This window comes from Pangasianodon hypophthalmus, chromosome 28 (assembly GCF_027358585.1).
Source record: "Pangasianodon hypophthalmus isolate fPanHyp1 chromosome 28, fPanHyp1.pri, whole genome shotgun sequence".
In the NCBI taxonomy this organism is placed as follows: Eukaryota; Metazoa; Chordata; class Actinopteri; order Siluriformes; family Pangasiidae; genus Pangasianodon; species Pangasianodon hypophthalmus.
The window spans coordinates 10,329,254-10,344,788 of NC_069737.1; the positions used below are offsets into that span (position 1 = coordinate 10,329,254).

The window sequence follows — 15,535 nt, forward strand, 5'->3', positions numbered from 1 at the left end:
ACCAAAATATAAAATATATGCTATAAAAAATAACAGAAGTAATTACAATAATGTAATGTAATGTTGAACATCTGAGTCTTACATCCCTAAATCTGAATTTATGGTATTTTTTTTTTTTTTACATTTATGGTATTTGGCAGATGCCTTTATCCAGAGCGACTTACATTTTATCTCATTTATATAACTGAGCAGTTGAGGGTTAAAGGCTTTGCAAAACGGTCCAACAGTTGCAGCTTAGCAGTACTGGAATTTGAACACACAACCTTTCGATCAGTAGTCCAACGTCATATCCACTTGCTCCTGTAGTGAGTGTTACATCTCACTGTACTGAATCCATGCTGTATCCGAATACTGCAGTAAGTCAGATATCCTGCAAAGTAGACGGCTATGATCTTGGTACAATCTTACGTATTTGTACGTCAAGCACTTTTTAGACGGTACTGACTCCATTACTATAAAGCACCAGTTGCCTGGGTTTCTTTGATTAGATTAGATTCAGCGAACTTTAAGGGGAGAAATGTTTTAAATATATTTGATTGTGTCTCTGTAAGCTCCAGAGTAAGAAAATACACATTTTGTCATTTTTGAAGTAAAGCATACACTCCAATCAACAAAGAAATGAATCCAAAATCTGTGGGGTGACCTGACGCAGCCTGAACAGGAGATGCCCTCACAATTTGCTGGATCTATAATGTTTTTGCAAGAAAGAGTGGGAAAATATTGCCAAGTCAAGATGTGCCAGGCTGATAAACTCTTACCCCAAAAGACTCAGTGGTGTAATAAAATCAAAAGGTGCTTCAACAAAGCATTAATTTAGGGGAGTGAATACTTATGCAGGTAGGTTTTTATAAGTTTTTTATTTTTCTGTTTTCCCTAAAAAGTTTCTGATTGTTTGCACTTTATTTGTATACTTTGCAATTGCACATTAAAGGTGGGGAAGATCCGAGATGATTGATCTTAATGTCATTCTTTTACTTCACAAAAACCTGTCATTTTAACAGGGGTGTGTAGACTTCTTATATCCATTGTAAATGGCTAAAACATTGTGGACACCTGACCATCACATCTATATGTGCTTTTTTAACATCCCATTCCAGATTTAGTCCCCCATTTGGCTTTATTATAATAACCTCCACCCTTCTGGAAAGGCTTTCCACTACATTTTGGAACATGGCTGTGGAGATTTGCTGATTTAGCTGCAAGAGCATTAGTGAGGTCAGGCACTGATGTCCGGTGACGAAGCCTGGGGCAGATTGGCATTCCAGTTCAGTTCTGTGCATGCCACTTGAGTAGTTCCACTCTATTGTTGGCAAACTCTGTCTTCATAGACCTTGCTTTGTGCACAATGTCTATCGTAGAAGCATCACACCAGTTAAGTGCAGAACAACTAGTCACTCTTTTCATTCATCTTGCGCCACCACCCTCAACTCTGTTGGCCTGTTTAAAACCAGACAAACAAGGTTCAAGTCAGCTAAATGACAATACGTGGGCATCTAGGCGAGAGTATAGGAAAGCAGAGCATAAACGGATGAATGATAAGCTCCAAATATTAATAATTTAAAAAAAAATTAAATCTTGCTGGATACCTTCCAGAATCCAATGAAAATTGCTAGGTTAAAATTATTTTTCAGACAACATTGTAGTAACATTAATGGGAATAACATTATGGGGTTTGGAGCTTATTTTTCCTAGAGGAAAAAAAAACAGAGATCACTGACTGAGTGACTCAGTTAGTAAGCAGAGTGAGATGCAATGATAAGAGAGAGAGAGATCAAAGAGAGAGGGGAGATTTGTGGCAATGCACTGGAATCCCTGTGATTAACAGAATGTTGATTTTAACAAAACAGTTTACCACTTAAATTACTCAAAACAGTAGAGCTTTGAAGAAGCAATAGAAAACATTATTTTTTTCCTTACCAGATGTGCTTGGAGTTGATTGGTTGGGATTCGACTCTAAGGGAATGGTGATGCAGCACTTTTGAGTCTGTCTTCATGCATACCTGCAGTTTGCAGGTTGATCTGTCCATGGCTATGCTTCATGGTGGAGTTGGCTTTATAACTTGGAGAGGTCTGACTGTCCAATGAAGTTAAAAACAGTTTCACTTACAGATAAAAGTGAAAGTAAACTTGCACAGAAAAAAATAAGACAAACACAAGAGTTGAATTTTGGTTCTCCATTGATGAGCAATGTGAGCCATTCTCTTTTATGGTCCTTGTCCCTTGAGTATGCAAATGCTACACAAAAATGCTGTCTACCTTTGAAGCTGCCTTATGATTGGAACACCATGTATGTATGCATTTTATGTGATTACTTGTGTGTAATACTGCCCTTTATAATCTATTTAAGAAGAAATACAGGTGGGATGGATTAAAAGCCTTGCATGTTAATTCCTATGATTCTTGGAAGAACCTGGCTAAAAATTTTTATTAACTCTTCTTATGTCTTCTTATTCCAGACAGCACTGCCAATTGTTGGAGATGTTGGCTCACTTCTGAAGGTATTGTCTTTTCATAGTCTCTCTGGCTGTCTTGTGAGTATGTACTGAATCCATATCAAGATGTTTACCAAGATCTTTGTCTAAATTTTTCTATATAGAAAATATGCTTGATTGACTAAAACAGAGGTTTTACAAAAACAAGATCTTGTATCAGGCTGGGACAGTTCAATTTCGGTTGAGAAGTCCAGCCATGATGTTCTTGGAAGCCCTCTTATAATTATTAGAATTTTTCTTACTAAGGGTTGCTACTTAAGATTGATGATGGCCATATGTGTCTTTAAGTAATCAGTCTCATAAAAATTATATAGATGTTAATATTCAAGGCTTTAGTTATTAATAAAATAATTAACTATAATTAAATTACCATTAATTAATTTAATCAATATCAGTTGCCATAAATCATAATAGTGACATATAGTTTGGGGGTTCTTAAATAGTAGCTTAGCTTCAGTTTTGATCTGAGAGACAGCAAACACAAGACTGTTTCAATAGAATAATGTTTATCGAGCAGTAGCAATGCATTATAAAAATGGCAGTGAATGTTTTGAGTGAGTGGATATTTCAGGGTGTGTGTATGTTGATTTGAGAACAAAGGCCCGCTCATCCACACACAAAAGAAGGAGTGTAACAAAAATACTGGCAAATTTAAAAAAGGAGGTTTCCTTGTCATGTGGGCACCAGGTACAGACCTTTAATTAACTGTTATGGACTTATAGGAAACTCTAGCTCCAGTTTGGTCTTGGTGTTTGGATTGGTGGATTAAAAAGTGGAATAAGAGTGAAGTGACGTGCTCCCCCTTTTATCCACCAAATAGCCACAGAAGTGCAATGACACTGTTCATGGACAAATGCAGTGACAAATGTTATCAGCTCTGAATGTAATAAAGTGAACAGGAAAATGACAGTGTTAGTATGAGATCACGTGCAAAAGGAGCTCTCAGACATGCAAGAGAGAGAAACGAAGATCAAAGCAACTCTTTGTATACTAGATATAGTCCCCTCCGAACTATTTAGCCCCGCTCACTCCGATTTATGACAATTTGCATAATCTGCAAAATTTAAAAATTGTGAGAACTAGGTGCAGACTACAATTCACAACACCTCTCTCCACCGGCATGTTCCTATTCACTTGAATACTAACGAGGCACACCTGTTTCTAATCACATCCTCAGCCTATGTATACACACAGACACTCATAATGACTTTTTGCAAAGTAATGCTGTATGATTACCTGACTTAAAAAGCCTTTGTTTATGCATTTGCTATTCTGGTTTTTGTATTTTACCTTTGAATTGCTGTTTGCCTGACATCTTGCCTGATCCTGTTTACAAGTTTGCTTCACACCTTGGATTTGTTTTCCCAGTTTTAATAAAATTCTAAACTGCCATTGCATCCGTCTATGCATCTGCATCTCTATGCTAATATGCAAGTGGATCTTTGATGATGAGCTGGTTACTTGAAAAACATGGCCACCATAATAACAACAATAAAAATCATAATAATAATAATAACAATAATTTGCAAACTAGTCCTAGGATTTTTGACTGATCATAAACCTGATATCAAACTATTCTGGTGTGTATGAACCTCAATAATTATCAAAAAAATTTTGACATTTGTAAACAGTGTGGCTGCCCCATGTCAGTCAAGTCTAATGAGGCACAGCATATATTATGCAAAGAGCTGTTAGCTTGCTCCTGAGTGGCGTGAAATAAGTGTTTGCCCTATCATTTAAAGATTGCCAGTTCAATTCCCAATGACGCCACTGCCATTTGTGGCCAGTAGCCCAAGAAAGCAAAACTGACTATACTCTCTCTCCCCTATCAATCATAGACATCCATAATTGGCTAGTGTCCCTGTGAGCTTATGCATGCGGAAGTGGACAGAATGCATTCCTCTGAGTGTGTTGCATCAGCAGTTCTAAAAGATGTGGTGGGCTGGCTCAGAGGAAACATGTTATACCATCTACCTTGGTAGCTGTCATGTGATAGAGCTGCCTGATAGGTAGGAATTGGCCATGAAAATCAGGGAATAAAATAATAATAATAATAATAATAATAATAATAAATATTAAAAAAAAAAAGAGCTATAACTCTGTGTGCATCCAGACAAAACGTGAATGTCCTATACAGGACAAAATTCTAAGGACTGCAAAACATCCGCAAAGTTTGGGGTGTGGTCATACATAGCATAATTGAAATTTTGATGACCTAATTATTTTAAAAACATTGGTACCATCATCCACTCAGCAGGCATTTGACAGGGTTAAAACTGAGCCATCGTCATGAAATTTGAGTGGTAGGTTCATGTATTGACCCAGTAGTAACTGATGCAATCTTACTGAAATTGGCCACTGGGGGGTGCTATTCATATTTTTGCACAAAATCAAGCATACAGTATCTGTTGGAAAATAAGGGGTAGAAAGAAATTTCTTTTTTTTTTTTAGCTTGATTCTATTGATTAATCTATAGAAACCTTGCATTATTTATATTACCTTACATTACCCTACTCAAATTTATGCAAATCTATTATTCAGCTTCCTCTTCCGGTGTGAGTATGCTGTGCGCATCTGGCTGCTGCTTCACACCGGCGTTACCTGTGTCTGGTCTGGTTTCTCTTCTGTGTCTACTGTTAATTCTATGTTGGCACCTGATACACTGTTGGATACTGGAAAGGAGCTATGCTACACCGCTTCAGCGTACCATGAGCCCTCTTCCCATCTGCTCCATGTCTCAGTGGTGTTGGTGAGTCTTTCTCCACCCACTCGTCCAGCTATGTATACCTGTATCCTTGACAAGTTGGGTAACTTTCCTGCCAAAGGCTGGCTGGTGTTGACCTTACTGGGTTCTGGCTAACGTGGTACTGCTGTGAGTGGTTTCTCCACTGTCTTGATTAATTGTTTTCATATCCGTCTGGCCTTATCATATGGCGAACACAACTTGGATTAGCTCACCACTACTGTTCTCGAGACCTTTGGTTGTTCCTGCTCTTATACTAGCTATCAATAGTTCCGTCATGGCCATAAGATACCTGCATCACAACTCAGAGCATTGATCTCGCATCAATGTACGACATACGAGTACTATTACGACATACGAGTACTATTGGACGCTTGGAATTGTTCGCTGCCCAAGGTATATTCTTCACTCTCCAAAATTACATTTGTTTTTGCATCACTCGACTCCGCAATCGATCTGGACAAATAGACTGGATATTCGTAAGTGTGATGTATGAATGAGAAACTTTGGTTCATTGAGATATTTAGTTAAAGACAACAAGTATTGTGATAGTATCACAAAATCTGATCGCCACAGCAATAAGCTGGCTCTATTCGATTGCCACTCCTTGACAGAGAAAGCTTTGCTGCTTAATGATTTAATTACTGACAAAAGTCTGGATATGCTGCTACTTATAGAAACTTGGCAAATACCCAATGATTATTTAGACCTCAATCTGGTTACTCCTTGTGATTAGAATTACCTGTCCAAGCCCCAGATTCAAGGCAGGGGTGGTGGGCTTACTGTTGTTTATTGCAACAAAATCAAAATAGTCAGTGCTGATTTCTATGATATAACATCATTTGAGTATTTGGCATTTAAGGTGGTTGGTCCAACACTGCTCCTTATATTACTAATCTTTCAACCTCCTGAAATGACATTCAGACTTTTTCTCAGAACATAGTGAACTACTTACACTTGCTTGCACAACATGCTCACCTTTTTTTTGTTCTTCCCCTATGTCTACTAGTTTGGAATGTAAAGTGTCCTTGAGCTGTGGAAAGGTGCTATATAAATAAAATGTATTATTATTATTATTAATAATAATAATAATAATAATAATAATAATAATAATAATAATTGCATAATATGTAAAAACCTACTTTTGTGAACAGTCCTAGGATTTTTGGCTCATGTTCACAATATTGATGTCAGACTTCTCAGGAGAGTGTGAAGTGCAATAATTAACAAAAATATGTTGACAATTATAGACAATATGGCCACCACATCATTCAGTGATAAGGCAGCGGAGCTGGTTTACTCAAAGAGGTGTAATTCATGATTGGTCATTTGGATTTGAACCAAACTGGAAATAAATGTTTAGTACAAGATTCTGAGGACATCTACGAAGGTTGGGGGTAGTCATATATAGGGGACTGAGTTTAAGTTCAAATAGCTCTTTCTGAATTACTGTATGGCCGATTATGTTGACGATTTGCCATGCTGCATCTAATCTGTAAGTGGATTTTTGATGATGACCTAAGTAATTAAAACACATGGCCACCAACTGCTTTCTTATTGAAAGCCATTGAAAGCTATTACCATTGAGTTATCGTCATGAAACTGAATGGTAGGTTCAGATAGTGACCCACTAGTAACTGACGCAGTCTCATTGAAATTGGCCACTGGGGGAAGCTATTCATATTTTTGCACACAAATATAAGCACATCTATTGGACAATAAGGTGTAGAAAGTAATTTCTTTGTTAGTTGGATTGTAATGCTGAAACTATAGAAATTTGCCTTTTGGACCCATTGGGGGTGGTCATACAGTACATAGGGGCAGAGTTTAAGTTCAAATAGCTCCTTCTGAAGAATCATAAGGCTGATTGTGTTGAAATTTGTTATGCTGCATCTTTGTGCTAATCTGTAAGTGGATTTTTGATGATGACCTAAGTAATTAAAAACACTGCTGTCTTTCAGCAGGCATTTGACAGGGTTACCATTGAGTTATCCTCATGAAACTTGAATGGTAGGTTGAGGTAGTGACCCAATAGTAACTGACGCAGTCCCACTGAAATTGGTAGCTGGGGGTTGCTATTCATATTTTATGCACACAAAAACAAGCACATCTCTTGGAAAATAAGGTGTAGAAAGAAATTTCTGTTACCTTGAATCTATTGCTGAAACTGTATAATATTGCATTTTGGACCATTTAGCCACACTCATTCAAATATATCATAATTTGCATAATTTGCAAAACTTACTTTTGCAAACTAGTTTTATTTATTATTTATAATTTATTTATAATGATCCCTAATTACGGAACAAACATGGCTGCCATCGGCCAATCAGGTTTTACTGGCATTTGACAAGCCTACCATTAAGCTATTGCCATGAAACTTGAATGGTAGGTTCAGGGGGAACCTACTAGTAACTGATGCAGTCTCATTCAAATTGGCCACTGGGGGCACTATTCATAGGAGTTGGAGTTAAGTTCAGATACCCGTTTCTCAGGAACCAAAAGTCCAACTGAGCTTAAATTTGGTGTGCTGCATCGATCTGCCAATCTGTAACTGGATTTTTTTTATTACTCACTGAATTACATAAAAAAAACATGGCTGCTTTCAGCCAGTCAGATTTCAAAAATTCATTTTCATTTTAATTCACTCATTTTAAACAACTAGCATTGAGCTATAATTAAAAAACTTGATAAGTACACTCACTGAACACTTTATTGGAACACTATACAAATACTGTTTATGGCCTCCCTTTGCTCTCAAAACAGCCTCAATTCTTCATGGCATGGATTCCACAAGATGTTGGAAAAATTCCTTTGAGATTCTGGTCCGTGATGACATGATTGCATCATGCAATTCCTGCAGATTTTTCAGGTGCACTTTCATGCTGTGAATCCCCCATTCTATCACATCCCAAAGGTGTTCTACTGGATTCAGCTTTGCGATGTGGTGCATTATCATGCTGGAAGTATCCATTAGAATATGGGTAAATTGTGGTCAGCAACAATATTCAAATAGGCTGTGGCATTCAAGTGATTATTGATTGGTATTAACAGGCCCAAAGTGTGCCAAGAAAAAATTCCCCACACCATTACACCACCTCCATCAGCCTGAACTGTTGACACAAGGCAGGTTGGGTCCATGGATTCATGCTGTTGGTGCTAAATTCTGACCCTGCCATCTGTGTGCTTCAGCAGAAATTTATCATACCAGGCTACATTTTCCAGTCTTCGACTGTCCAGTTTGGTGAGCCTGTACCCACTGCAGCCCCAGCTTTCTGTTCTTGGCCACCAGAAGTAGAACCTGAGCCCATCCACCTCAATGTTCGATGTGTTGTGCATTCTGAGATGCTTTTCTGCTCACCACAAGTGTACATAGTGGTTATCTGAGTTACTGTAGCCTTTCTGTCAGCTCGAACCAGTCTGGCCATTGAGCTATGGTCATGAAACGTGATGGAGCCACTGCTATGTGATACAGTCTGATTGAAATTTGCCACTGGGGGCACTATTCATGTTTGTGCACATAAAAGCAATCTTTTTGAAAATAAAGTGTACAGTGTAAATTCTTCTTCATGTTAATTTGTTTGCAAAAATTCTGCAAAACTGTAGAGTTTAAAGCTGAGATAATTTACATAATATAGGAAACCTACTTTTGTAAACTGCTCCTAGGAATTTTGGCCAACATTCACAAAATTTATGTTAAACTACTCAAGACTGTGTGACTCTCAATAATGATGTTGATATTTGTAAACAGTATGGCCACCATATATCAATCAATTCTAAGGAGGTGGGGCTGGTTCAAGAAAACAACTGTAATTATTATTGGTAATATGGATTTGAACCAAACTTGAAAGTCATTCTCAGTACAAGGTTTTGAGGATGTATGCTCGGGTTGAGCATGATCATTGATACGGGGTGGCATAAGATTCAAATAGCTGTTTCTTAGGAACTGTTAGTCCACTGTTAGTATCAGTGTGCTAATCTGGATTTTTAATCATCTTGGCCACCTGAAGCCAATCAGATTTTAGCAAGCATTTCACAATGCTAATTTAGTCAAACAGCTGTAACTTATGACTGCTTGCATGGATTTGCATGAAACTTGCAAGCCATGTATGGAACAAGATTCTGAGGTGAAAGGGCTCAGAGCTAACGTCAGATAACCAGATAGGTCAGTCTGATCAAGCTAAAATTTGGTATTGTGCATCAGTGTGATAATCTATAAGTGAATTATGGATAATGATGTAATTACTTAAAAGACTTTGCCATCATCGACCAATCAGATTTCAGCAGGCGTTTCACAGGGTAAATATTGAGCGATTGTCATGAAACTTGAAAGTATGGTCCGTCTAAGGACCCCCTAATAATTGATACAGTCTCACACAACTTGACCTCTGGGGAGTGTTATTCATATTTTTGCACTTAAAAACAGTCATGTCTTTTGTAAAATAAAGAGTACAGTGAAGCTTCTTTTTCCATGCTTTGTCTCCCTACCCTCTAAAAATGTTGCCTTTGGAATATTTAGCTTTGCGCACTCACATTTTTGATAATTTGCTTAATATGTAAAACCTACTTTTGAGAACTTGTCCTAGGATTTTTGTCCTATCTTCACAATTCTGGTGTCAATCTACTCAGCAGAGTGTGAAACTCAGTAATTATAAAACATTTTGAAATTTGTTAGCAACATGGCCACCACATGTCAATCAATACTAATGAGGCAGAGCTTACTTAAACAGCTATAAGACAGGGTTATCATTGACGTATCTAAACTTGGTACTTAGGTCCCATCACATACCCACCTGAAGGGAGCACTATAATAAATGAATATATCTTAATCAACTGTAGGGAATAGAGTAAAACTTGTTATATCAGCAAAATTCCTGAGTCCTCCTGCATCTTTTTCCCCTACATAGTTTAATTACTTTTGGCTGACATCCTTTCTGCCGTCTTTAATTTTCTGAAAAATCTTTTTCAAACTAGTCCTAGGCCATTTGTCTGATCAGCATAAAGTACGAAATGTAGGAAGTAGAGTGATTGTTGGCAAAAATATACTAAAACAATTTTGATTGGCCGAACTGGATTTTTGATGCTGACCTAATTACTTAAAAACAAGGCTGCCATCAACCAGTCAGATTTAAGCAGGCATTTGACAGGGTTACCATTGAGCTGTCATGACTTAAATGGTAAATGGTAGGCTCAGGTAGAGACTACTACTGTCTGATGCAATCTCACTTTCACTGAAAGCCTAATTTATTAAAAAATAGCTTTAACTCATGATTGGCTGCATGAATTTTCACAAAACCTGAAAGGTATTCTTGCAAGTAAACTTTTGTGAACCCTTTGATATTACGAAGGTTTTTGTCTTCTGATCCTGATCTAAGTCACAATTATAGACAATTATAGACAAACACACATACAGTAATTTTCAGGTCTTTATCGAGCATATTGAGTAATCATTCACAGTGAAGGCTGGAAAAAGTAAATGAACCTCTGTGCTAGTAACTTCTCCAAAAGCTAATTGGTGTATTAATTAAGAAGATACAATTGGAAGTGCGAGTTCTACAGGTGCTTTGCCCTTTAAATAAAGACAGACAAAGTCTGGTTACTGACAAATCTGGTCTTCTCAAAAACAATTGATTAGTGTGAACCATGCCTCAATCCTATCAACTTTCTCAGGACCTTAGAAGATGCATTATAGAGATTCACAAAGCTGGAAAAGGCTACAAAAGCATTTCTAAAGACCTGTGTGTTCATCAATCCATGATGAAACAAATTGACTACAAATGGAGGAAATTCAGGACATTGCTACTCTCCCTAGGAGTGGGCATCCTGCAAAGATCACACGGAGAACACAACGGATAATCACAAAAGAGGTGAAAAAAGAACCCAAGGGTAACAGCAAAAAGACCTGCAGTAAACTGTACAAACTGCAAAAGTCTTTGTTCATGTGTCCACTATCAGGAAAATACTGAACAAGCTTGGTGTTAATGGAAGGACACCAAAAGCTCTTCCCAACTGTGAAGCATGGTTCAGAGAGAATCATGATTTGGAGCTGCTTTGCTGCCTCAGGGCCTGGATGCCTTACAGTCATTTAGGAAACAATGAATTCAAAACTGTATCAAGACAAGTAAGTAAGTAAGTAATTCTTTATTGTCATTGTAACAGTGAATGTACAACGAAATTGAGTGAGTACTCTCAGTGCAGAAAGTAGAATAAAATAAAAATAAAATAAATAAAAAAAGAATATTGAACAGTTAAAATATTGCACTTATTTTACATGTGGCCTCAAAGAATATTGCACAGTTAAAATTTCAAAATATTGCACTTATTGTCCATATGGCATCAAAGATTATTGCACAGTTGAAATATTGCACTTTCAACTCTATATTGAAATATTGCACTATCAACATACACAGTCATTTGGCATTTACAGATTGTATAGCTACAGGGTAGAAGCTATTTCTGTATCGGTTTGTCCTCGTTTTAAGGGATCTGTCCCGTCTGCCTGACGGTAACAGATTGAACAAAGAGTGACCTCAAGCTTAAGAGAGGTTTGGTAATGCAACAAGGCAATGACCCAAAGCACACAAGTAAATCAATGAGCAAATGGCTGAAAAAGAGCATTCATGATTTGGAATGCCTTAACTGTTAACTCCATATACATAAACCCATTCTGAGGTCATATGCTAAGTTTGGGGTGTGATCATATAAAGGGGTAATTTCTCAGGAGCCAAAAATCCTACTGCATTGAAATTCGGTAGCGTGTATATCAGGGCTATCTGTATGTGGACTGATGCAGATGTGTGTGTGTGTGTTTTTTTTTTTTTTTCCTTTTTTTTTGGGGGGGGGGGGGGGGGGGGGGGGGTATTCATGTTTGTGCGCATTCATGTTTGTTCCTTTGGCTGAAAATTTTGACTTTTGGCCCATTTATCCACACCCACTCAATATGGCTTCAGTATTCGGTAGCTTCTAAACTAGCACTTGATCCAGCACATACTATTATTTTGAACTTTATTTCTTATATTATACACCAACTGTTATGTAATGTAGCCATAAGGTACTAAATGGAGATCAGGAAATCATAATGTGTGCATGATGTAGACTATTTTATTGCACTTTTCCAATGTTTACAAGGTTAATTTGATGTGCTCTCCTATACAGAAAATGGGCCAAGAGTTTAAAGGATAAGCTGAACAAATACTCATAAGCTGAACAAGTTCTTTCATAATTTTAACCATAAAATTTCAGTCCTTGAGATAAGCAGTATCTCTTAATACGATGCTGTCGTCTCCTCCAATGTCCTCTATGAAAAAAAAAAACAAACTTTTAATGGTATGATACTATTAAATGATTAATAGTGCCATATTTGTGTATTTATTTAATATTGGCCAATGGTTTTCCATAATTTATTTGATTGTATTTACAGAAATGTAAAATATATTTTTCAGCATGACATATTGTGGTTACATCAGACAGTCAGATAGTGGGGCTGGACATACTCCTGCTACTCACTTAAGCCCATATCGCTTGAGAAAAATGGATTTAAGTTCAGGGACAGAATGTCTTTTAACAAACTATACCCCACATGCAACTTCTGCTGAACTGTCTGAATAGCACTTAAGTTCATAGTAACATCTGAGGGAGATACTTCAGGAGTACAGGGTGTCTGTGTTGCTACTTTGCTTTGAAATTTGTTCCCTCATTCTTGACATGAAGTTTAAACTGTTTAAATAAGAAATAAGTGGGTGATTATAGAGAGAAAAAACAATTGGCAATTAGGAAATGTGTTAATCGTTAATAATAATAATTGTTATTTGATGCATTTACATTACACTTTTGTGACAACCACTTTTGTCACATTTAGCATGCTATACTGCACGACATAGCATTTCAAAAAATCTGGCTTGTTTTCAACGCATTTGGCTGGCATCACATATCTCAGAGGAAGTATGTGTCCTCTAGTCCTCTGTGCTCTTTGGAACCTTCAGTGCGGCAGAAAAATTTTTGTAGCCTTACCCAGATCTGTGCCTCAACACAATCCTGTCTCTGAACTCTGCAGGCAGTTCCTTTGACCTCATGGCTTGGTTTTTGCTCTGATATGCAGTTTCAGCTGTTAGACCTTATATAGATGGATGTGTGCCTTTCCAAATCATGTCCAGTCAATTGAATTTGCCACAGGTGGACTCCAATCAATGTGTATAAACATCCCAAAGATGATCCAGAGAAATGGGATGCACCTGAGCTAAATTTCAAGTGTCATAGCAAAGAGTTTGCAACAAATCACTGTGGTATGAGCTGACGAACAGACTCCAAACCATGCTGTTATACAAAAATAATCCACCCCAGCGTGGATTCTTTTCATATAAGCGTCTGCCATGTGTTATTCATGTGTGATAGATATATCACATTGTACATCATCATGGTGTGCTGGTGGCACCAATAAAAAAAATCTAGCGGGTATGTATTGTACCCAGGTGGGCAATATTCAAGCTGCCCAAGATGGTGTGAAATGAATACACCTGAAAACCTTTCCTCTTGGAGGCAGGAGGCCATGTTCTTGTCCCAGGCCCACACTCCATGGTTTCTCAGGGTCAAGTCTGCTTGCCTCTCCCAGCCACCCTCTAGACCAACTCTAGACCTTTTATCTGCTTACTTGTAAGTAAAATAATGAAGGAATAACACACTCCTGGCCATGGAACAGCTGAACAGCCAAGTACTTTTGGTCCCTTAAAAAGGGAGGAGCCACATATAAAAGCTGCTGTAATTTGCACTTAAAATACCCTCAAATTAAAGTAAAAATAACAATAAACAATAACAATAATTTTTTTCAGTGTCCAAATATGTACAGTATGTACTGGATTAGTATAGGCTTAGAAGTCCTAAATGTGTTGATACATCAATACACTTGCAATGGTTATTTTTCAATGATAGAGGCTCTTTATATGTTTCTAAACACATGTTATTTATATCCTTAAGCTAATTGAATACATTTTATCAAGGTGATGCTAAAATTAGAGTCTGATGGTTTCCAATGGAGTATATCACTGCAGTATACATTATCCAGTGATATCGGGTAAATTTATGTTTATATAATGTGTGTTTACTATCATACACTATATGGCCAAAAGTATGTGGATGCCATCACACCTATAAGACCTTGCTGAACATCTCATTCCAAAACCATGGGCATTAATATGGAGTTGGCCCCCCTTTGCAGCTGTATCAGCCTCCATCCTTCTGGGAAGGCTTTCAACAAGATTTTGGATTGTGTCTGTGGGAATTTATGCCCATTCAGTCAAAAAAGCATGTGTGAGGTCAGGCACCAATGTTGGATGAGAAAGCGTGGCTCGCAATCGACATTCCAATTCATCCCAAAGGTGTTGAGTGGGGTTCAGGTCAGGGCTCTGTGCAGGTCACTGGAGTTCCTCCACACCAGACTCAAACCATGTCTTTAAGGACCTCGCTTTGGCACAGGGGCACAATCATGCTGGAACAGGTAAGGGCCTTCCCTAAACTGTTGCTACAAAGTTGATACATACAGTTGATACATACATTTGTCTAAAATGTATTTGTATGCTGTAGCATTAATATTAACCTTCACTGGAAAAGGGGCGTAGCCCAAACCCTGGGAAAAAGCCCCAGACTATTGTCCCTTTTCCATCAAACTTTTCTTTTGGCACTGTGCATTCTGGTGAGTAGCATTCTCCTTGGATCTGTCAAACCCAGATTTGTCTTTCAAACTGCTGGGTGATAAAGCGTGATTCATCACTTCAGAGAATAAGTTTCCAGCAGAGGTGTGCTATACACCACTCCAGTCGACTCTTGACATTATGCATAGTGATCTCAGGCTTCCTGCAGCTGCTCAGCCATGGAAACTCATTTTATGAAGCTCCTGATGCACAGTTCTTGTGCTGATGTTGCTTCCAGAGGCAATTTGGCAATGCTTCAGAGGTAAGGCAATTTTTTGTGGGGCTCCAGTACTCAGTGGCCCTACTCTATGAGTTTGCTTGGACTATCACTTTGTGGCTGAGCTTTTGTAGCACGTAGATGCTTCCATTTCACAATAATAGCACTTAGAGTTGACTGGGGAAGATCTGGCAGGGCAGAAATTTGAAGAACTGGCTTGTGGCAAAGGTGGCATCCTATGAGATTGCCATGTTTAAAGTCACTAAGCTCTTCAGTACAACACATTCTACTGCCACTATTTGTCTATGGAGATTGCATGGTTATGTGCTTGATTTTATGCACCTGTTAGCAATGGGTGTGGCTGAAATACCTGAAATCAAGATTTAAGAGGGGTGTCCAC

General features: G+C 37.9%; 1 protein-coding gene across 11 annotated transcripts in view; it reads left to right on the forward strand.

Annotated features, from left to right (window-relative positions):
* LOC113544364 (collagen alpha-1(XIX) chain) overlaps positions 1-15,535 on the forward strand; it is a 270,413-nt gene that overhangs the window by 127,195 nt on the left and 127,683 nt on the right. For 10 of the 11 annotated variants that reach the window (XM_053230917.1, XM_053230913.1, XM_053230916.1 and 7 more), the window contains 2 exons: positions 2,457-2,498; positions 5,173-5,241. In XM_053230917.1, coding sequence (XP_053086892.1) covers positions 2,457-2,498; positions 5,173-5,241 — 111 coding nt within the window. The remainder of the gene's footprint in view (positions 1-2,456; positions 2,499-5,172; positions 5,242-15,535) is intronic. The other variant, XM_026943160.3, reaches the window with a different exon arrangement.